The sequence below is a fragment of the Euwallacea fornicatus genome, chromosome 36 (assembly GCF_040115645.1).
Source record: "Euwallacea fornicatus isolate EFF26 chromosome 36, ASM4011564v1, whole genome shotgun sequence".
Lineage (NCBI taxonomy): Eukaryota > Metazoa > Arthropoda > Insecta > Coleoptera > Curculionidae > Euwallacea > Euwallacea fornicatus.
This window is the reverse complement of record NC_089576.1, coordinates 1,196,184-1,218,412: the sequence shown is the minus strand read 5'-3', so window position 1 is coordinate 1,218,412 and position 22,229 is coordinate 1,196,184. Positions and strand designations below refer to the sequence as shown.

The 22,229-nt window shown below is 33.0% G+C and overlaps 8 protein-coding genes across 9 annotated transcripts in view; 5 read left to right on the top strand and 3 right to left on the bottom strand.

Moving 5' to 3' along the window:
- The window catches only part of AsnRS (asparagine--tRNA ligase), a 70,188-nt gene that overhangs the window by 1,001 nt on the left and 46,958 nt on the right, over positions 1–22,229 (bottom strand). The window contains exons 2-9 of the mRNA XM_066300427.1: positions 3,223–3,298; positions 2,024–2,086; positions 1,450–1,646; positions 1,245–1,392; positions 968–1,188; positions 722–912; positions 571–672; positions 388–516 (exon numbers count right to left, since the gene is read on the bottom strand). Of these exons, the coding sequence (XP_066156524.1) occupies positions 388–516; positions 571–672; positions 722–912; positions 968–1,188; positions 1,245–1,392; positions 1,450–1,646; positions 2,024–2,045 (1,010 nt within the window). The 5' untranslated portion in view covers positions 2,046–2,086; positions 3,223–3,298. The remainder of the gene's footprint in view (positions 1–387; positions 517–570; positions 673–721; positions 913–967; positions 1,189–1,244; positions 1,393–1,449; positions 1,647–2,023; positions 2,087–3,222; positions 3,299–22,229) is intronic.
- Positions 3,625–4,819, top strand: RpL19 (ribosomal protein L19). Its single transcript, XM_066300459.1, has 5 exons — positions 3,625–3,736; positions 3,989–4,095; positions 4,153–4,316; positions 4,368–4,586; positions 4,643–4,819. Exons 1-5 carry the CDS (start codon positions 3,732–3,734, stop codon positions 4,745–4,747), a joined length of 600 nt encoding a protein of 199 aa, XP_066156556.1. The 5' UTR covers positions 3,625–3,731; the 3' UTR covers positions 4,748–4,819.
- On the bottom strand, positions 5,379–6,881 carry Rbm13 (RNA-binding motif protein 13). The gene is made up of 7 exons (XM_066300454.1): positions 6,747–6,881; positions 6,626–6,672; positions 6,411–6,554; positions 6,038–6,350; positions 5,818–5,973; positions 5,696–5,767; positions 5,379–5,637 (listed from the first exon to the last, which is right to left on the bottom strand). Exons 1-7 carry the CDS (start codon positions 6,759–6,761, stop codon positions 5,482–5,484), a joined length of 903 nt encoding a protein of 300 aa, XP_066156551.1. The 5' UTR covers positions 6,762–6,881; the 3' UTR covers positions 5,379–5,481.
- On the top strand, positions 7,590–10,389 carry LOC136349111 (NADH-cytochrome b5 reductase 2). Its single transcript, XM_066300453.1, has 7 exons — positions 7,590–7,825; positions 8,982–9,066; positions 9,116–9,256; positions 9,310–9,428; positions 9,485–9,698; positions 9,760–9,945; positions 9,998–10,389. The coding sequence occupies exons 1-7, from the start codon at positions 7,796–7,798 to the stop codon at positions 10,168–10,170; spliced, it is 948 nt and encodes a 315-aa protein (XP_066156550.1). The 5' UTR covers positions 7,590–7,795; the 3' UTR covers positions 10,171–10,389.
- Ykt6 (YKT6 v-SNARE) lies at positions 11,274–13,331 on the top strand. Its single transcript, XM_066300460.1, has one exon. The coding sequence runs from the start codon at positions 11,576–11,578 to the stop codon at positions 12,170–12,172; it is 597 nt and encodes a 198-aa protein (XP_066156557.1). The 5' UTR covers positions 11,274–11,575; the 3' UTR covers positions 12,173–13,331.
- On the bottom strand, positions 13,469–15,046 carry LOC136348957 (large ribosomal subunit protein mL64-like). Its single transcript, XM_066300158.1, has 3 exons — positions 15,032–15,046; positions 14,739–14,954; positions 13,469–13,702 (listed from the first exon to the last, which is right to left on the bottom strand). Exons 1-3 carry the CDS (start codon positions 15,044–15,046, stop codon positions 13,469–13,471), a joined length of 465 nt encoding a protein of 154 aa, XP_066156255.1.
- On the top strand, positions 16,598–18,859 carry Ns4 (Nucleostemin 4). Its single transcript, XM_066300425.1, has 2 exons — positions 16,598–18,630; positions 18,760–18,859. Exons 1-2 carry the CDS (start codon positions 16,957–16,959, stop codon positions 18,820–18,822), a joined length of 1,737 nt encoding a protein of 578 aa, XP_066156522.1. The 5' UTR covers positions 16,598–16,956; the 3' UTR covers positions 18,823–18,859.
- Positions 18,751–22,211, top strand: Ugalt (UDP-galactose transporter). 2 transcript variants are annotated; one of them, XM_066300443.1, is made up of 6 exons: positions 18,751–18,859; positions 19,614–19,800; positions 20,185–20,304; positions 20,508–20,722; positions 20,777–20,960; positions 21,016–22,211. In XM_066300443.1, the coding sequence occupies exons 2-6, from the start codon at positions 19,788–19,790 to the stop codon at positions 21,474–21,476; spliced, it is 993 nt and encodes a 330-aa protein (XP_066156540.1). In that variant the 5' UTR covers positions 18,751–18,859; positions 19,614–19,787; the 3' UTR covers positions 21,477–22,211. The 2 variants fall into 2 exon arrangements, with proteins under 2 accessions (XP_066156540.1, XP_066156539.1); XM_066300442.1 differs by having other exon boundaries at positions 18,752–18,859; positions 19,689–19,800.

Genomic DNA, 22,229 nt, shown 5'->3' with positions numbered 1-22,229 from the left:
GCCACTCCACAAATGGCGCTAAAATAAAATTAAGTTATTTGCTAAGCTAAAATTGTTTGTCTAATCTATCGGAATTTCTGTCTAATTAATTCTTGCTAAAAGTTTTGAATGTTCTTAGGCAGTTTTCACTGCGTTTGAAGCAATTTAGTGGTATACTATTAAAAAGTTAATGAAAATCTTAGAAACTCCGGTCCTTCATCACAGAAAAATCGGCGACTCTAGGACCTTATAAATAAACTTAAAAAAATGCTCAAGTCCGTGGAAAAAAACGTTCTTTATTCCCAGCAATTTCTCGCTAAATTTTGCACAGAAACTTACCAACGTTTCTCACTAAATATCCGTAAATCACTACAAATAACACCAATTGTATTTATACAAATCACTTACTCTGCTAAATGCCGCCTTGTTCTGCTCTGCTCCGCTCTAAAACTCTCGGCAATACAGTATACGTCCCCCATGGAAGGCAAACAAGTTTCCAGGTAAAGCTGAGAGCTCTGCGTGAGATACGCTTCCTCACTTCAAAACCAACAATTTCACCAACCTCAAAATTACCTAACACCTCATGATTACCCAAAATAATCTAACTTAAACAATGTGGAACCTCCTTCAACTTGAGTTTGCACAATGGAGGGTGGAGTTACTTCACAGTAGCCTCGATCGAAGTAGTGTTCCCTTTAATTCTGGGTATATTATAGCTTTAATAACACGTTAATTAGTATACCTAAATGCCTGAAGAAGCACCGATCGCATTCTTAAAACTTTGGAAGTGTTCTCGCCTCTAATCATAATATGGCGGTATTCTGCTTGAACATCAGGCAAAGCCTCTTCATTAAGAATCGAGTCTGCACCACCAGGCGGAGCTAGACCAATTAATTCCCAAAAATCTACATGCAATTCATGTCCTCCGGGGGCCTTAAAATTATACGATTGCTGCAATTTTTATGAAAACTAATTAAAAGCTAATTACAGTTTTTCCCTCCGGAACCGCCTTGAGGGTGCCGTAAAGCAAAACTGTGGATTCAGTTTGCAAAATAAGCGCATTGTATATGTTACACAACTCATTAGTTAAGATCGTTTGCAGGAATCCAGTTCCATCTCGCAGGGTTATAAACATAAGATTTTTGCCCTGTTTGCGCATTCTATGAACCCATCCATAGATCTTGACACGTTTTTCCCTGTATTTTTCGCCTGGATATACAAATATTTTCATTAATGACGACTATATAATATACAACATTTCTTGCCGTTTGAAATTTTAATTCTCTGCGCTGCAGGCAAAGATTTATCCTCTTGTATTACAATTTTCTTGGCCTCTTCCAAATTCTTGGTTCTCCTCTCAACATCCTCCTGCTCCTGCTTGTTTTTATCAAGCTGTTTATACTGGTCGCGAACCTAAACAAATCATGTATGCATAAAACTTCCAATTAGCTACATTAATTAAATCCCTACCCAAATCTTTTGAATTTTTTTCAACTGTGATTTTGCTGCTACTTCATATTTCACCCCTTCTTCCTTACCATCCACATAAATAATAGGAAATGGTTCTTGACCGGCCGCTTTCATGGCTTGCAGAATTGTTTTAAATGGCGAGGACTCACTGCCATCGCCGTTAGTATCGTTCCCACATTTCTCAGATGTATATATTGCTGTGAGATGGGTATTTCGATTAATTAGTAATTATCACACATAATGGGAATATTCAGCAAATATAACAGTTTTGCAATTAATAAATTGACTTACATTTTTTTTAATTTTTAGCAGACTTTAAAATTATTAAAATTTTCAAAAATTGGCAAATGCATTTCACCAAACAGAAATTCCGATAATTACACAACTGTTAACCCTCTGAACGTAACCATATTTATAAAGGAACGTCTGCGAGGCAAAATTATACATTAATTATCAGAGGATCAATTAACCGACTTTGGCTTTCTGCACTTTCTTAATTAACATTTAACTCACGTGCAGTAGATAACAGTTTATACTGCAGTCTTAATAACGTTTAGATAATTAAATTTCATACCTTTTTCAGTCGCTCCTGACATTTTGCTTACTGGTTGTGCACAGAAAGTAAGATCACAAATACCTGCAAAAAATAATGAAAGTTCACATATTTGTATTAGAACCTCCGTAGCGCTTAGAAATCCCTACTTCTTTTATTTAGTTTGTTGGAGAAACCTACAACCTCGCCCTTCCATGGCAACATTCTTTCAGCACAGTGATATTAATTAAGAATTACCTATGAGCTAAAGTTGAAGTTACAGAATAACTTTACCACTTACAACACCAACTTAACTGGACCCTTTAATATGGAATATATAGTTTTATAAACATCATATCAATGAATCCTCTAACTCATGAGATACAAATAAAGAAGACTTTAGATCAAAATACACATTTTATAGTAAGCTATGAATAAGGTCATATGCACCAGGGAAACCACCTGGAATTAATTATGTTACGCCACTTTAAATACATAAATGGTATATTAACTAGTAAGTTCAGTAAGAGGTGAATATCATTTTTCATGTATCTCAGTTCGATATAGGAACTCCTTTAAAAAAATTCCAATTTCACCCATCCTGTATAGTATGGGATATAAATCTGTTAAGCTCATTAGCTTAGAGAGATTAGAGCTACAAGAGCCTAGAACTAACCCCATTGGGTTAGATTTAAATATAAGACAGTTCTTCTCAATTACCAGCCATTTTAAAGCCAAAACAGTACACTTTTTATCTATCTAAAATAGTAATCATTAGCTGATAGAAACACCAATGGTAAAATTTTACTACTTTCCCCATGCGTATGTATGTATGTATGTATGTACATATGTAAATATATACAAATTTTGTATACTTCTACTTCTTAAATAAAGATGTGTATATTAAGTTCTTAGAAGTATTTGGCAATGGCTACAATTGCATAATTTAAAACTAACATGGGTAGATAAGACAGGTGATACCTCGAATCAAGGGTACTCAAGACGATACTACCCTTCTGTACTGTTCCGTTACAATTCCAAAAAAAATGAGAATATCCAAGATTTGCTGAAAGCTTCTTTAAGGGTATTTCCATAAAAATTACTGGCATATGTTAAATTGGGGTAGGTATTTTACCGAGTTATATTTCTGATGCAATAATGTGCTACACTTTGCTTATCTCATAAAGTTATTAAAAGTTTTAAATAAATGGACAGCAAAGGTCCGAATAAAGGAGATTTACCTGCTTTTACTAAGCTTCAAATTTTGGCTTAATTAATAATTAAACTTGGGGTCTAATAAGGAATCAACTGAGAAAATCAAATCACATTCACAATTTTGTTATTTGTCAAAATCGTGAAGTAGGTCGTTGGTATTTTTTACGTTACATATGAAGTTAGCAACTAATAGTGATAGAATATGTATACATTGTATAAAATTAAACTTCCCATGTACATACAATAAATGCAGTAAGTGAAGCCGCAGGAAAAGTCAATAAATATGAAAATTATAAATAAATAAAGCTATAAACTAATGTTTTAGGAAAAATACACCTGATACATTTTAGGTAAATACTTTTTAAATTAAATCAAATATCATTAAAAACTAAATCAACCTTCTAGCCACGTTGCCATGTAATCCATTACGTGGAAATGAAATAAGATATCGTTATATTGTCTGTAGCAAGTTTCATATGTCAACACAAATTCTTTTTCTTTTTTCCGTCTAGCACGTTGTGGGAGACGTGTGAAAATGAGGTAAGTTTCCTTTATTCACATAATTTTCCCCAATTTCAATACAATTAAGGACGGCCCTTGATCAGTTTCGCTTCCCTTACATGTTTTCTATCCTTAAAACCATACCTGAAACCTCAAAATAGTTGTTCGATGTTTACTCGTCTATATGTCAAACATCCATTGCACCACATTGCCTCTTTTTACATTTTATTGGGTCCTTTATTATTATTACTGTTAATGCCTTCACCTATATTGAAAATCATGCTTTTACAGTTCCTTAAAGCTTCAGAAGAGGCTAGCAGCCTCAGTTATGCGCTGCGGCAAAAAAAAAGTATGGTTAGATCCCAATGAAATCAATGAGATTGCCAATACCAACTCAAGTATGTACAAACACCCCTTTAAGAAATTTTTGGCTTCTACATTATAATATTAAATAGGACAAAACATCCGTAAGTTGATCAAGGATGGTTTGATCATTAAGAAACCAGTGGCAGTCCACTCTAGGGCTCGAGTGCGTAAGAACACAGAGGCTCGCAGGAAGGGAAGGCACTGTGGCTTTGGCAAAAGAAAGGGTACTGCCAATGCTCGTATGCCACAAAAAGTTAGTTAAGCTGTTTTGTCATTGCAAAATTATTTTTTATTTAATTTTTAGGAACTATGGATTCAAAGAATGAGAGTGTTAAGAAGACTCTTGAAAAAATACAGGGAGGCCAAGAAAATTGACAGACATCTATACCACTCTCTCTATATGAAAGCCAAGGGTAATGTGTTCAAGAACAAGAGGGTGCTGATGGAATACATTCACAAGAAGAAGGCAGAGAAGGCTCGTGCTAAGATGTTAGCAGATCAAGCCAATGCCAGGAGGCAGAAGGTCTGCAACTTAAAGTGTTTTTAAATTTTCAGTTATTTATTAGTGATTTTCTGTAGGTCAAACAAGCAAGGGAGAGGAGAGAAGAAAGGATTGCCACCAAGAAACAGGAAGTCCTGCAGAATTTCCAGAAAGAGGATGAAGCTGCGGCGGCTAAGAAATAATTCATAAATATGAATTATTTCTTAGCTGCCTACATTTGTAGGTTTGAGTTATTAAAAAGATATTTGTATCCATGTGAGATTTTATTTTCTCTTTTATATTATAATAAATGCGCTATTCCACAACTATGTACGTGGCGGCGTTATTAATGGCATGTTTCTTAACAATTCGTCAATACTCGAAAGCTCAATTTAATACAAACATATACTGAAAGCAGCATTTTACTGGAAATTTAACGGTTTGTATTAGAAGCGCAAAAGGTTGTATTTAGCTCCTGATAATTCTTACATACATCGTTAAAAAAGCAAAAATGCGGAGAGGTGTGTTTATCTCCAGATATTCCTTGTTGCTTTGATACCAAAATTTTCCGAACCAAAAAGTAGAAATTCTTCAATTCGAGTTTTAATCAAGCATATCAACATTGATTCGTAAACCTACTTGCGGAAGCAAATCTCAAAAGCCAAGCAACTGAACTTTTAGCGTAAGCGCTATCTACAAAGCGATTCTCGTACTAAACCCTTGTAGTATGAAGGAAGCTGAAAAATGTTTCCTAAGTTCTACCAACCTTTATTAGTGTTTAACAGATGGCGTAATAAAAAAAATTGAATTATTTTATTTAACAAACACATCCTATAAAAACTATTTGTTTAATCACTGTGGCACCTATTCTAATTATTAAAAATACATATAATATAATATAAAATCGCAATTATATACATATTATAACAATTTATTTTTAATAAGTGGAGGCTTTTTGAGGACTGTTCACAGTTTCAACTTCATACTCAATTTCTACTCTCGGCTTTTCTCCCCTTTTCAGCGAGGTAGATTTCATGGCTGATTTTTCTTTCTTTGATTCGAATGAAGACGTAGATGGTTTTAGCATAATATCCTAACAAACAATACATGGTAATAATAACTTTAAAAATGCTGCTTTTCTGAAAGAGTACCTCAATATCTGATCCATCTGATTCAAAGCTGCTATCAAGATCAATTTCTTCTGGACATCCACTGTTGCTTTCCTAAAAAAAAGAAACTATTCCATGTGATAAAACAAAATGAAAAATGTTACCAAATCACTGTCTTCTTCAGAATCTGCAGCCACATACTCCAGCCTGGTATCTTCTGTCTCCATCTCTTTCTCCTCTTCAATTTCTTCATTTTCAACCTCATTCTCTTCCTCCGCTTCTTCAAATGCTGTTTTGGGTATATTGTATAAATCTTGATACTAAAAACACAAAAATACATGGAAATCAACTACTTTAAAAACTCTCTAAAAATTATTAACCCACCACTCCTTTTTTTAATCTATCTAACAGAGTCTTTTCAACTCCCTTCTCAATTCTTGCAGCTATAAGAGCCTTTTCTTCTCTTCTCTTTTCCCTTTTTTCCACCTTGCGTTGCAATGGAACTAGAAGTTTCTGTCGCCGAAGTTTCAGCTTCCTCATACGTATCAAATACTGTGTAATTTTAACAAATCTTTGTTTACACTTAGATTTAATAAATCCTGGCCAGTATAACAGATTCTCATTAATTTGGTGTATGGCCTTTTCGAAATTCCTGGACAACTTTACTTTCTCCCATAACTTTCTTGGAAAAGCTGACCTAAAGTGCTCTTAATTAACATAATATTATCTTTAAAAGTTTTATTCTACTGTTAAGCACCTTTCCGCCGTTTTCATAAACAAATAAATAATGCCCTTTTCCTCCCTTATAGTGGCATATTGGCTGTTGGCTAAGGGGCATGATGAGCGGTTACACAAACCAGTTAAATTATATTCATTCCGACAAAGCCTTTGAGTCTTTGTACTGCAAATCAAAGGGGTATTAAGATCACATGATGGAAGTACCTAGGAATTAAGCAATAACCGGGTACATACTTTATTTTGTAGGAACAAAACGCCTTGTTAATGATACTCCAGACTACCTGTAAAAAAGAGATTTTAGTACTTGTTAACTAACTTGATATGTTTGAAGGGAACAAAAAGAACGGCTACTTACGTCGTCGTGTTGCATTTTTAAACGTTGGTTTTGTTAATTTATTGAGGAAAGTAATGTTTTAAAATTGGAACTTTTTGATTTAAACTTAACCTTACAAATTTGAAATTATCACGTTTTAAGCTTCGGACAGGAAACGTTTTATTAAAAATAAGCAAAGAACATAGAAATGTGGCAACGCTGATTATCAATGTAACCATAACTATCTTACTCAACCTTGTGTATATAATTTTTCTGTGTACTACATTTGATTTGTCAAACATTTTACACCACTGGTGTTAATGACTTATGATGATACTTTTTACAAAATAAATCGCCCTTGTAATTGTCTTACTACATTAATAGTTTCCTAGTTCTTTTCCTATATTAAAATTTTAAACTCGATAATTAATTTGTTTGTTATTAATTCAAAAATAGCTCCTTCTATTAGATAATTAAAGGCTTTAGTTTTTGTGTAAAAAAGATAGCAATTCTGACAAGAACTATCTATAAAATACGAATGCATTATAGCGGATTCAAATATCGCGGCTGAATGATAGTAATTGGTTGTATGCAACGGTTAGGCAGGGCAGGACTCTGAAAAATATTCTAACCTAAAACTTAAAGACATAAGAGTTTAATAACATTAAGGTAATTGCACTAAACAATTATGGCTAATTCACGTTTGTCTTTAACTGGGGTAAGTATCGTCTCTGTTTCGAACTCCTATAATCTTCCAAAATTTCTCTAATTTACGATACGATTTATCATGAAATCATATGATCAATAAATATTATTAAATGGGTCTTTAAGAGGCTAAAAATAACATCGACATCAAGTATAATAAACAAATTTATTATATAAACAACGTGCCTTGCAATATATACTGACATGGAGATTGTAAATTAAAGTAATGATAGGATATGTGAAGGTTTGAAGGTCAGATAAGATTACAATTAACTTTGGAGAGACATAAGTTTTATCATAAAATACGATTGAAGAATCTAGTACTATGTAAGAATTGATGGAGTATGTGTTAACTTGATAATTCCGGATTTCAAGAAGTTGGAGATATGACCAGGGAGGACCTAAATAACAGTGAGGTATGAAGCCCAAACTGTGTAAAGAGTTAGATCTCTTAACAGTATTTCAGCAATAGGATTATTGTGCGGTCAAAGTCAAATATTATAATATTCTTTTAATAATACTTTTTTTGCTGCCCATATTAAGCAACGTCAAGGCAAAGAGATATTCCCACATAACTAATAAGTTCTAAAATATGTATGTTCCTAGATAAGCGCTCTTAACCAAATGAGAATAATCATCCACTTAAAGAGTACACTTGTTGGAATTCAAGAGTTTCCATCAAAAAATATGGTAAAACTATTTTGCTTTAGTGTGATGTAGGTGATACAGCTGAAATCTGAATTTCATTTACAAAGTGTTAATTTCTTTCAAAGAGTTCCAGTCCAAGAACTCATGTTGTATTACATAAAAACCATCATGGATAGGACACTGGCTTCCAGGCTGTCTGAGAAAGGAGAAAACTATTTTTACCTTGTGTATGTGTGATCTAAAAATCTGGCTGGTGTAGTCATCTGACCAACTACTGACTGCCTTTCATGAATATCACATACATTCTTTTCAAAAATACTGAATGAATTTTGGCTGGCTTCACTGTCTTAACCTCAAAATAAAGATGAGACTTTACCTCATCTTAACATCTAATTACCAGGTACCCCAGAGAAAACAGGTTCTCTCATGTTGTAAGCATTTGTGTAATTGATCAATGAATACATTAATTTAGTCTTTATATGACGTAACTGGATCCATAATGTTTAGTCAAAGTCTTACCTCATTTTACAAACTTACATCTGCTCCCTAATTCAAGTTAGTCATGAAATTTTAAATGCATACCTAGAGAGAGGGCTATTCTTATTGAAGTAAACACTGGTTTCTCTCAAATGTATTTCAATTGAAGATACACAGAGGAGAAATTTTTTACCTTATCTTTGATAATCATTTTTCTCTATAATCCCTCTTTTATGCCTCAAATATATAAAGATATAGCTAAGTTTTACATTCTCTATAAGAACAAAGTTTTGTATTGCTAAAATAGGTGCAAATCAGAACAAATTAGATCTCTTATATAGGGGTATGCAAGAAAGAATTAGTTTAATACAAGGTGATGAGACTTCTTCTGATGGAGCAATGAAGACAGCATAATAAGTTAAAACAGTAATCAATGCTTCTTTTTAGATTCTACCACTTGCCTTGGGAGTAGGCATTGTTATCACATCATTTGTGATTTATAAATTGTATTTCTCAAATCAATCATCAAAAGGTAAACTAAGAGGATTAAAAAACCACATATAGCAATAATTCTTTTATAGGAAAAAGCAATAATAAGCCTAAAAAAGTATTACTTGAAAATCCTGAGGTCAAATATTCAATACCCCTTATACAGAAAACCATTATTAACCATGACACTAGGAGCTTCAGATTCGGCCTGCCTTCGAAGGAGCATGTTCTCGGTAGAACTTAAAAACTTTAAATTATTATTTGAATCCCATAAACAAAATTTCAGGTTTACCCATTGGTCAACACATACATTTATATGCTAAAGTCAATAATGACTTGGTAATTCGCTCTTATACACCAGTATCATCTGACGACGATCACGGCTATGTGGACATAGTTATAAAGGTAAACCTCTTTAGTGATAAAAACAATTACGGCGAAATTTTACTTTTTTTACAAAGGTCTACTTCAAAAATGTCCACCCAAAATTCCCCAATGGAGGATTGATGACACAATACTTGGAATCGTTGAAAATTGGAGACACAATAGATGTGAGAGGCCCTTCAGGCAGGCTTCAATACATCAGCCCTGGAACTTTTGCCATTAAAAAAGGGAGAAAAGATCCCCCTGTTACTGTGAAAGTGAAAAAAGTAAATCTCATTGCTGGTGGAGTGGGTAAGTGTTGCCATTAAGTTAAACCAGCCATATATTTTTTACAACCTAAGTGATATTGAAGGAATTACTCCGATTCTTCAATTGATAAGACATATTGCCAAAGATCGAAGCGATCAAACCCAAATCTCGACTTTATATGCTAACCAAACTGAGGATGATATTTTGCTCCGGACGGAACTGGAAGAAGTTTGCAATAAATTTCCTGATCAATTCAAATTATGGTATACTTTGGATAGACCAAATTCTGGTATGATCTTACCTCTTTTACTGAGTTCAAGTATGACTTTACTATGTTGTAGATTGGAAATACAGCAGTGGTTTCATCAATGAAGAAATGCTTCGCGATCGTTTGTTCCCCGCTGCTAATGACACTATCACTTTGATGTGCGGTCCTCCGCCAATGATTAATTTTGCCTGTACCCCCAATTTAGAAAAGCTAGGGCACAGCAAAGACTTCTTGTTTGCTTATTAAAGTGCGATTTTTATCGGTATAATCATTAAAATAGTTACTACATAGCACATGGATTTACAACTTTTATGAATGTTTGTTAAAGTATTCTTAAATTTCTGTCGAATTTGACATGATAAACAAACGTAATACGAAATTAAACATATAATAAATTAATAAATAATAATAAGTATTAATAATAAGAGTAAAAATATGAGAAATAAAATCTTCGTTTTAAGGATAGTTTGGATGTGATTTTACATTTAATCATATTTTAATTAAGAGCCCGCGCTTCATGTACCAATTATGAACGTTCACATAACGTTTTAAAATAAACCGCGTTTGATTTTGAATTATAAGCATCTGTATGACGTCTTAAAATGGCCGACTTCATTAAAGAAAGACGAAATTCAAAGTTCAACATTGGGGAGAATGGTCACTAATTTTTTCTAATATTAGATAATTATTTCTAACTAAACGTTACAAGAATTTTAATGTAAAAACTATAATTCATGTTAGATAACTAGATAACTGGGTATGTACAGGGAAAGTTATCACTTACGCGTTGCAATGTTGTCTACAGATCTGTTGAGTTAAATCATAGGGATCCATGAGCAGAATTCCGTAAATTTCCAAAGTTCTTCGGTTGCAGAGCAATCACCCAGGATGTGAGCTAATACATATTATAGTATAGCAGATACATTGTTATATATGAAATTGAAACTTAATATTAAGAATTAGATTTAAGTAGATACGTATCTATTCAGTCTGCAAAACCTTGATCTTTTCATTAATTTATCACTTGCTAACACTAGTGCAAAGAACCATCACACATTAGGCTCAAATTAAAAACATAAAAAGTATATCGATAGTACCACAAAAATAGAACAGAACCCTTCAAATACCAATAATTGTTTTTAGTTTGTAAAGCTTAAGTACCTAACTGAAATCAGATTTTAACGAAGAATTTTATTTTGAATCTGAGGCAAAGCAATTGGACTTAAAAGGCTAAAACTTCGTATTCACGTTTCAATTCTGATAAATTAATTGAAAAAGACATATCACAAAATGGCTTTTAATTTCTAAATCCGCGACGTTGCCACATTTACTTTCCTAAAACCTTATAATTTATTCTCAACTGACAGTGACAATATAACAACCACTCCATGACACCACCCACACTTCTCAGATCTATTTTCCCCCATCACCAAATCTGACCCCAAAACTGTTTTTCCTTTCGTCAAACCGTTCAAACGTTGAAATATTAATATTTCCAATAAATAGAATCATTACTCAACTTCTTAACTTTTCCTTTAAAACCATTATGCCGTCAACTAAATAAGACAGTAAAAAATCATACACCCAACCCAAAACAGGGTACCCTCAAATAGTATATTCTTTGAAATTCAAGACTTTCCAACAAAGAATTATGGTAAAACTGTATTGCCTCAGTGTGTTGTTCAAAGGCACACATAGTGCGACATGGTTGAAATCGGCATTTGATCTGCAAAGTGTTAGTTTCTTTCAAAGAGGCCCAGTCCAAGAGTTCATGTTGTTTTGTGCAAAAACCATTGTGGAAAGAACGCTGACGGCCTCCAGGCAATCTGTGAAAGAAGGAGACTATTTTTGCCATGTGTATGTGCGAGCTGACAACCTGGCTGGTGTAGTCATATCTGATCAAGAGTACCCTTCGAGAGTATCACATACATTACTCACAAAAATATTGGATGAATTTGCAGAAAAAATTCCCTCAGTAAACTGGCCTAACTTGCAAGATAAAGATGTGGCTTTTCCTCAGCTTAACACCTATTTAGCCAAATACCAGAATCCTAGAGAGGCAGATGTTTTAACAAAGATTCAAGGGGAATTGGATGAAACTAAGATTATATTGCACAACAATATTCAAGCAGTTTTAGATAGAGGAGAAAAGTTGGATGATCTTGTATCGAAATCTGAAGGTTTGAGTATACAGTCCAAGGCCTTTTATAAAACAGCAAGAAAGACCAATGCATGCTGTTCTTTCTAATTTCTTTATACAATGCTTTAAGTGTTATTTATATGTATAAAATAATCTAGTAATTAATAAAAATAAAATATACAAATATTTGTCATCAACATAAAACAAACATTTATCATAAAAAATTTACTCACTTGTGCTAATTTGATCTTGGATCTACGCAAGACTGATAAAACTTGAAAAACCCAGAATAACACACTACTATAGATGATGTAGCCTGCTTTCTTGCTTTTAGTTGATGCACTGGGTAAAAAGTAAAGCCATGTGAGTTATCCAGAATATATGTGACTGGTTTGCCAACTGAATTTTCTATGATAAATATACGTTCACTGCTGCATTTTCCATGGTTTTATATAGCATGGAAAATGCTGGAAAGTGCATGAGGAGAAGGTCTAGTTTAATACATTTACTGATTAAGAAAACAGTTATATATAACCTTGGTAATACATTATTTTAATCCAGGAAAATATATGCATCTCATATGTATATTTGAAGACTCATTTCCATGATGATAGTTTTTGTGATGGTATTCAACTAAATAGTTGAGAGTAATCTCATAATAGTTATGTAACTCTCACAATTACTGTCACCATATATACAGGACCAAAGTGTGTTGGCTCCTTTTCTGAGCTGCAATTAGCTCAGTGTCTGCAATATTATTAATTCTCACACCTGGTACAAAAACTTTTTACTTTAAGCTATTTTTATGTGAATGATAATTTATTTTACTTGAATTTATATTTATACTTTTACCTTTAATTATCCCCAATACTCTAACATTATTTTGTAAAACCATTTTGCGTTGTTTCACACGTGTGACCATCCAAACAGCACTATTCATTCCGTCAAAAATTAAGATTTCAATGAGAAATGTCAAATACACTGTAAATGCACGTTCTCAGTCAATTTGCTAAATAAAGGGGCTACTCGGACGGTCATCTGATAGGTGCGACGTGACTTATTCTCGTTTATAAAAATAATTTTTTTAAATAGTTTAGTTGATGTATCAGATAATATATTGTGAACGGTTGTTTGAAACAGGGTAAATGTAATATGGGCTTCTTCCAAGTCTTTACTACCATTCCATGTGTTTATACAGTTAAGAAATTGTTGATGTGAACTATAAAGATGAAGACCTTATACAATAAATTTTGTGCATTATAATTGACTTCATTGAGTCTTTTATCTTATTACTATCTCAAGTCGAATCTCTTAGTAGCTTCCTAAAAAATCGGGTCGATCACCAAAAAAAAAAATGTTATAACGACTTTATTTTCTTCCTTATAAACTAAAATACAAAAACAACTAGTTTTTCTCAGTGTTTCCAGTAGCGTCCTCTTGAATTTGCTCGCTAGGAGCTTTCTTTGAAAGGAGTTTTTTCAAAAATTCATCTTCTCGTGCCTTTTTCCTCGCATCTTTCATCGCCTTCTTTTGCTCCTTTTCTTTCTTCTCCAATAATTCTTTGAACCTACTATCCTTAGGGTCAACAGTGTACCCGAAATGTCTCCTGACTTCCTCTATTAATCTGTCTTTCCTTGTCTGAAGAAACAAAAAGATAAAGGATGTGATTCATAAAATGTACAATTTGTGAATTTTTCGGCTGATGACTTCTTAGGAAAAATAAATCAATACAATTAATGTAGCAGAGCTAGTATTGTTAACAAACGGACAATGACCAGATCTTTCTTTGGTGTTAATGAACAAAAAACTTATCTCAACACGTTGGCGTTTTACTTTCTCTTTCTGCGTTTCATTACTTTTCAAACCCAACTGAGTTTGCATTGCTGGCAAGTCAGCTGATAATACGTTGTAAATTACTGTTATTTTGAGAGTAGTGAAATCAAGACGATTTTTAGTGTACGCTGGAAGTGTTAATATTGTTTATCGGTGAGCAACACACGTAAAGGATAAAATTCGTCACCATGTACAGGGCGATTTTTTAATGGCGAATTAGCTCTCTGGTACTTTGTAGGAGACTATTGAGGGAATCTTAGAAAAATAATTAAAAAAATTCTTTTCGAGAATCCACCAAGATATGAAAAGATAAATTTGAGAACTCATTTTCTGTATTTTTCAAAATTTTACTACTTCATAGTATTTTCAACAGAACCTTATGTATCTTTAATTGATATTTGTAATAAATTACTGAAAATATTCTCTTTAGGCTTTTCTTTTTAAATTTGAAAATGGGAATTTTTCCATTGAAGTTCTGTAAATATGCATTTGATCAACGATTTTTTCAAAATCTTCATCAAATAATTAAAACGATATTACAGATATTCGGTATAAGAAAGAGTGCATTTATCTATGTATCAGCATTATACCAATTATCATTAATACCCATGTTACCTAATTTTGGATTATATTTTCGACGATTAACTAAAAAAAGGAAGCTAACATTTTTTCATTTTTCCAAGACTCCTTCAATGGTTTCTTACAACGTACCGAAAAACTTACTAACAATTAAAAAATCACTCGGTATATCAAGTAATTTTTTAATTTCCATGACAGTTATCTTGCCTTTAAAACTACCACCACGTTTATTACCTCATCTTTAAACAAACACCCAGTTTACCTTGGCTTCCATAGCTTCACTTTCCTTCTTCTGAATCCTAGCATGCAATTCTTGTTTCCATTGCTCTAATTTTAGCATCTTTTTAACAATATCCTCCTGCCTCTGATGTCGCATTCGCTCTTTTTCTTCCCTTCTAACTTTGGTTTCAGCAACAATTTGCGGGATAGTATACGGATATTTAACACTTTCGTATTCTTTTGCATCTTCCAATTCTTGCTGAAATTAAATACAAAATTTGCCAAATTTCTTAAACTTTAATATATTGAACAAAATTGTACTATAAAAAAATATACAAGTATATACAGCATGGCATATGTATTATGTATACAGAATGCTTTAGAATAAGTCTGTTAACTGTTTCGTTATGAAGTTCATACAAATATGGATTTGTTTTCGCTTTCTGTCTGAAATACAGAATAACAAAAAATCAATATATTTTTTAGTATTTTCCTAATAAGTCCTTTCTGGAAATAAATATTTTTGTGAAAATTGGTGAACGTAAAACGCATGTACACACATCTTTTAAGGGAAAAACAATGTTTTTAATTTCACTAGTGGCATCTCCATTGATTTGAATCCTAACATTAAAAACGAAAAGTATGATACGCCACAGATTAAAAAATATAAATAATTATCTGACTATTTCACAATTCTGAGGAAAAAAAATCTGTTGAATATTTTTCATAAGATTAACCTTCTTCATGAGAAAATATAAAACGCAATAATCGGAGAAATCACATATTTCATACATTTCACAAAATAAACACACTAGAAATTTTTCAGAGTGTGCAATAATATGCGAAAAAGGGTCGAAGAGTGCATTCTTGTTGGAGGAGAGCATTTTCAACACGTTATTTTAATATTAATCAGAAATTAATGTTTTCTTTTCCATGAACAAAGTTGGCGTTACAAAAAATATTCCAGAGAATTTTTTCACAGAAATGTGAACCGGTCTGAATTTTTTTTACCAGTGATATATCATATCTTTTGTTTAAAATATTCAGAATAACATTAATGGGGACGCCACTGGTGAAACTAAAACATTGTTTTCCCTTTAAAAGATATATTTCTACGCCTATTTTACGCTCCCCAATTTTCACAAAAATATTTAGAATCGGAATGGACCATTATTAAGAAAGAACTAAAAAAATAATAACTTTTTATCATCCTATATTTCAGATATGAAGTGGAAACGGACCTACGTTCGTATGAAGTATATTTCTTACTTCGGTCACAATAATCTACAGAGAACCGTCGGCAGAATTATTCTGAAACACCCTATGTACGCGGGAAAATGCAAAATATCTTAATTAATGATAATAAAACATCTCCAATTTATTTCCCAATGTAATTAAGTTGTTAATTCATGTACAATAATCTCATAATAAATTTTCCTCTAATATCCTTTTAATTCATTTCTACCTTAAAGCGTCCAACGCCTTTCTTATATAGAGCGTTCTGAAATTAGTAGGCCATAATTTAACAGTGTACTCCACGAGTAAAAATGTTACCAAATAATTTATGAATATAAGTGCGAAACCTTCATTTCTAAGTTACAGGGTGTTACATTTTACAATTGTATATCATTTTTTCCTGATAACAGAATCATATTTTTCTGCGGTCAAATCTCTTTATTATGATACGCCAATGGCCGTTCTTGAAATTTGCATTTTTTTTTCAAATTTGAAAAGTTGAATTTTCATCCGTTTTTGAGTTATTTGCAAAAAAGTATGTAAATTTCGAATTTTCTGAATAAAAATTTTAGTTTTCAAAATAAGGAGTCAGTAGCGTAGTATATATAGTAGTGTTTAATGTAGTAAAAAGAGGTCTGAATACAGAAAAATATAACCTTGTATGCTTTGACGATAAAGTAACAATTTGAGGAAAAAATTAAATTAAATTTAAAACTTTTGTTAAATTATTGCATACTAATTTCGGAATATCGTGTATATGGAGAGTTGCGCATTTGTCCAAACCATACCGAACTACAGCTCGAAACGTTATTAATACGTGACAATAAAACTCGTTAAAGTACCGTCAAATCAAACTTTCCCTTAAAACTAACAACTGTCAACCTCACATTTTGAGGTTAGGATTCAGTCTTTCCTTTTAATTGTTCAAAAATGTTGCGTTTTTAACGCTTCCTGTTAATAATTATTTTTTCTTAATTCCTTCACTACTCTGCAATTACTTATTTCTTCTTTCAATACCAGCCATAATGCCTCAAGGACGCAGAAAAATCCCTTTTAGTGGGAAAGCTAAGAAAGAACAACTTAAAGCCAAAAGAGAGCAAAGACAAGGCGAAAACAAAATACCTCTGTTGCAAAGACCTGATGGCGACAGTGAAGGTGAATCTAGTTCCAGTGTGAGAAAATTGAATTATCAGCCAACTAAAGAACATGGTTCGAAGCCCAACAGATATGCACTTCAGTTTTTTGCTGAATCTAATGAGGAACTAAAGCAAAAGAAAGAGTTATCCCGACAAGTGCTGGTTCCTGTAGAGGAGGGAGATTTAGAAATTGAAGCAAAAGATTTCTTTGATGATGCTTTGGATTTCCCAAAGAGGCCTGCATGGAACTTTGATTTGTCTAAAGAACAATTGGAGGCACAAGAAAACAGATACTTTCATAAATATCTCAATAAAATTCAGGCCAACTATGGCTTAAATGAACCAAGCTATTTTGAGTTAAATTTAGAGACCTGGCGACAACTATGGAGAGTATTAGAATTATCTGACATAATCCTTTTCATTGTGGATATTAGATTCTCAGTCACTATGTTCCCACCTTCTTTATATACTTATGTAACTAAAGATCTGGGCAAAGATTTTATTTTGGTCCTTAACAAAATTGATTTGGCTCCTACTCCTTTGGTTTTAGCATGGAAACATCATTTTCAACAACACTATCCCTTGCTTAAAGTGTGTATGTTCACTAGCATTCCTGGTTATAATTTAGTGAATCAGAAAGCTGATAAAGGGGGTCTTCAGATTAGACGAAGAAAAGGGAGATTGCATATGGCAGCAGAAGGCACTCAAAAATTATTTGAAGTTTGCCAAAGCTTAGTGGGAGATAGAGTAAATCTTACTCCTTGGCAGAACAAGATTAAATCAGAAATGCAACAAACAATTGAAGATGATGACAAAGTTGAAATAGGAGAAACTTTACACCAACAAAATGAAACTAGTTTTTATCAGTATGAAAGATATAAAGGAGGGATATTGACTATTGGTTGCATTGGACAGCCTAATGTGGGGAAATCATCACTAATGAATGCAATTATGGGCAAAAAAGTAGTGAGTGTTTCAAAGACTCCTGGACACACTAAACATTTTCAAACAATTTTCCTCACTCCCCAAGTGCGTTTGTGTGATTGTCCAGGATTAGTGTTTCCATCAAAAGTTCCCAAACCCTTACAAGTATTGATGGGCAGCTTTCCTATAGCTCAGCTAAGGGAGCCCTATTCAACAATCAGGTTTTTAGCTGAACGACTAGACTTAATTAAAATGTTGAGAATTGAACACCCTTATAATGATGTGACATGGTCTCCAATGGACATATGTGATGGTTGGGCTAAAAAACGGGGATACTTGACTGCAAGGGCTGCTCGGCTTGACAGTTATAGAGCAGCTAATAATTTACTGAGGATGGCTTTAGATGGGAAGATTTGCTTGTGTTTGAGACCTATTGGTTATTTAAAGGAAAAGGAATACTGGAAAAATCATGCTGGAGTGAATGAAGTAAGGTGGATAAAAGCAATTTCACAAGAAGAGGGAGGTGGAGAGTTTGTTCATAAAGCCAATGGTAGTGAATCAAGTGATGAAGACAGTGATGAAGATCTAGACGTTAAATCTAACGCTGAAAACACTTCATCCAGTGAAGAAGAAGATAAGGTGGTTTCCAATAATAAATTTGCTTTGTTAGAACAGGTCTAAATTTTTAAATTGTTATTACAAATTTCGATTAAAATTTTTTAAGTCAACTGCACATTTTTTTTAATACAAAACAGCTTACCTTTACAGGCCAACAAATTGAAGGATCTACACCAGAGGCAGCACCATACCTACCATAAGTTCTTCTCATAAATTTAAGGGTTCCATGATGCCAAATCTTCGGCTCAGGGTAAGGATTCTGTTCATGCAACATTTTGTAATCTGGTGTCTTGAGTCTGGACTTATTCCTTTTCTGTTGCAGTTCTTCTTCTCTTTGTCTAACTTCTTCATCTTCAGTTACTATAAATTAAATCAGCATGTTAAGTGAGTCCTAATGCAATGTAAATAGCAGTACCAGTAGCTGTTTCAGTAGTTTCCTTTTCCAACTTTTCAATGTTAAGTTGGGAAGATGAACTAGGACGAATTAATGTGGGTTTTGTGGTTATTTGCAACAGTCGCCTTATAAGATCACTGCGAATCATTTTTCTTAAAATTTTTGTAGTATTAATTGTTAAATATTTTCATTCCCAAAACAATTTTGTTTGAGTTTTTAAGTTAGGTTAAGGGGGTACGGCTATTAAATCGTCTCTCGCTAAAATTAACCAAAAACGGCAGTATTTTTGTCGGAAAAAATACGTTATCGTCAGTGTACTTCTTATTTCCCTTCAATTGTACTTCTTAGAAAAGGACAGCAGTAGCGTTTGTCAAGCCGCCATAAATTAGCTATCAGCTGATTTTGATATTGATTATTCAAATGACATGTGGAAAAGGTCTAAAACGTAAACAAATATTATTTATTTTCAGTGTTAATATATTTGGTTTTTAAATGTGTGGCAAAATTCAAATCTCTGCAACGTCGACAGTCCTAAATTCTTAATTCCTGCAGAACCTCGTACCTGACCTGTTGTGCATTTAAAAACCATTTTCTTAATTTTTAATTTAAGTTTCAATTCATGTTCCATGTCCTACATTCCACTTCATTTCTCTCTTGGGGCCGTTCTTTAAATTTCTGGCCATAGAAGAGAATTGAGGATAAATTTAACAGTGCGAGGGCCTCTACGACTCTGGAAACTACTCCTTTAGGAAAAGATTATTCAAGCAAAGAAGAACCTGTGAAAATGCAAAAACGAGGTAAGGGTTCTATGTTTCAATTCAGCTTAAGATCTTAGTACACCACTAAATTGTTTAGCATTCTTCTATAGGCTTCTTTATAAACCAGAAGACTTTCAAAAACTTATTTTGGTTTCCTTCTATTCTGAAACACATGTCAATACTTTTATTCCTTGAAAGGTTCATTTCTATGACAAAATTTTACGATATCTCCAGTTTGCATTTGAATATACATTCCAAGCATTTCAGTAATTTCTCATGTATGTTTACATGTATGCAAATTATAAAAATTTAATTTTGCTAGTAAATTGAACTGGTTTAGCCATGACTTTAAACACTAAACATAAAAATTTTTACATAGAACTTTACAAAACAATATTCTAATGTTTTCTTTCTTTGTTATAGACTCAAATAATACTCTTAAATATGTTAGTTTGGTAACACTAACATTGCAAAATGCCATCTTAGGGCTTAGTATGAGATATGGTAGAACTCGCAATGGAGACATGTTCATTTCATCGACAGGTAAATAATAATGTTTGCTGATTATTGAAAAGCTTAAGGGCTTATTATAAGAACTTGTTTGAGTTTGTATTGTTCTCTGTGTTTATCTTGTTTTTAATAATTGCTATTTTTGCCATTTTAAGTGTGGCAAGCTAAAATTGCATTGGTGTAAATTACTTTTAAGATTCAAACATTTAGATACTATACGTAATATTTTGTTTCAGCTGTTCTTATGTCTGAAGTAGTTAAATTTGTTACCTGCATAGCTCTAGTATATCTAGAATCTGGCAGCATTGTAGGTCTTTTAGACGTAATAAACAGACAAATAATTCAGCAACCCATCGACACACTTAAAGTGTGCGTTCCTTCGTTTGTATACTTAGTACAAAACAATCTATTATATGTGTCTGCATCGCATTTAGATGCCGCTACATACCAGGTAATTTATTCAACTGAGTGCACTTAAAGTAATTTGATTTGAGGCACACTTCAGGTAACATATCAACTGAAAATTCTCACAACTGCATTATTCTCTGTATTTATCCTTAAAAGAAGTTTGCTGAGAACACAATGGATTTCATTGTTAACCCTGATTATTGGGGTAGTATTGGTGCAGATGGCTCAAGGACACGAGCAAAATACCTCTAAAAATGCTGAAGGTCAAAGTAGATTTATTGGTAAGGTTGTTCTTTGATGAAAATTGACAAAATTGAATATTCTGGGAAATTCCAGGCTTTATGGCCGCACTCTCTGCGTGTGCTCTCTCAGGATTTGCAGGAGTCTACTTCGAGAAAATCCTGAAAGGCAGCGATGTGACTGTTTGGATGCGGAACGTTCAATTAGCATTATGTTCCATTCCTTTGGGTCTAATTTCGTGTTACACTTACGATGGTCGGCAAATATCCGAAAAAGGTTTCTTTTTCGGATACGATAAGTTTGTCGATTATTTGGTAATACTGCAAGCTTGCGGAGGTCTTATAGTAGCCGTGGTAGTGAAATATGCAGATAACATTCTGAAAGGCTTCGCCACGTCTCTGGCAATAGTAATTTCGTGCATAGGCTCGATTTATTTATTCGATTTTCAGCTGAGTTTACGGTTCGTTTTAGGAGCGGGGTTTGTGATTTTTTCGATATTCTTATACGGGTACCAGCCAAAAAAGAAACCGCAATCATCAGATGCCTTTAAAGTTTAAAGATTTAAGGTTTTTTTGCAGAGTTGGTACTTGCCTGAAGAGTTCTAGAGTAAATTATGTGAGAGATTGGAGATCCATACGTACTATTTTATTAAACAAATTAAGCTGATGTCTGCTTATAGGATAACAGAGCTTTTAACTCATGTAAATAAAACCTTTAACTTATATCGAATGTAAAGGCAGCATTGTAGTGTACTTTGAAGATGTTTATAATTAGGTACATGAAGAACGTCGTTCTCAAGGATTCTTTATCGCTTTGTTTATTACGTAGTTCAACATTCAAAGCCCTCAGTACCAGGGCGTAAGACCCTGTAATCTTAATTGAATAATCGTTTATACCGTCCGTATTTGAATTAACACTGCTATAGACGTCTATAGTTGGTTAATTTTGGAATTCCGGCTTAAAGGTTTTGCTACTGGCTGTGAAATTCTAGATAATCTTTGTTTGTAGAAGTAAAGAAACAAAATTAATGCTAGCCTTATCTGATGGTTCATAATAGCCTTTATTGGCTATAATATACGAGTACTCAACCATATTATAATATACTTTATTGTCAGTTTCCTAGGAATAAGATTTATACTGTGCATTAAACAGTTGCATATGCCATATTTTTATACACTATTTAGTATATTGGATGCCGGGCTTTAAGAGGTGTTTGACACAAGATGAAATCGTGGAAGAGTAATTATTATTATGTAAATATATTTTACCAATAAAACGCTGAGTTTGTAATAGTTTTGTGTGTTTTTTTT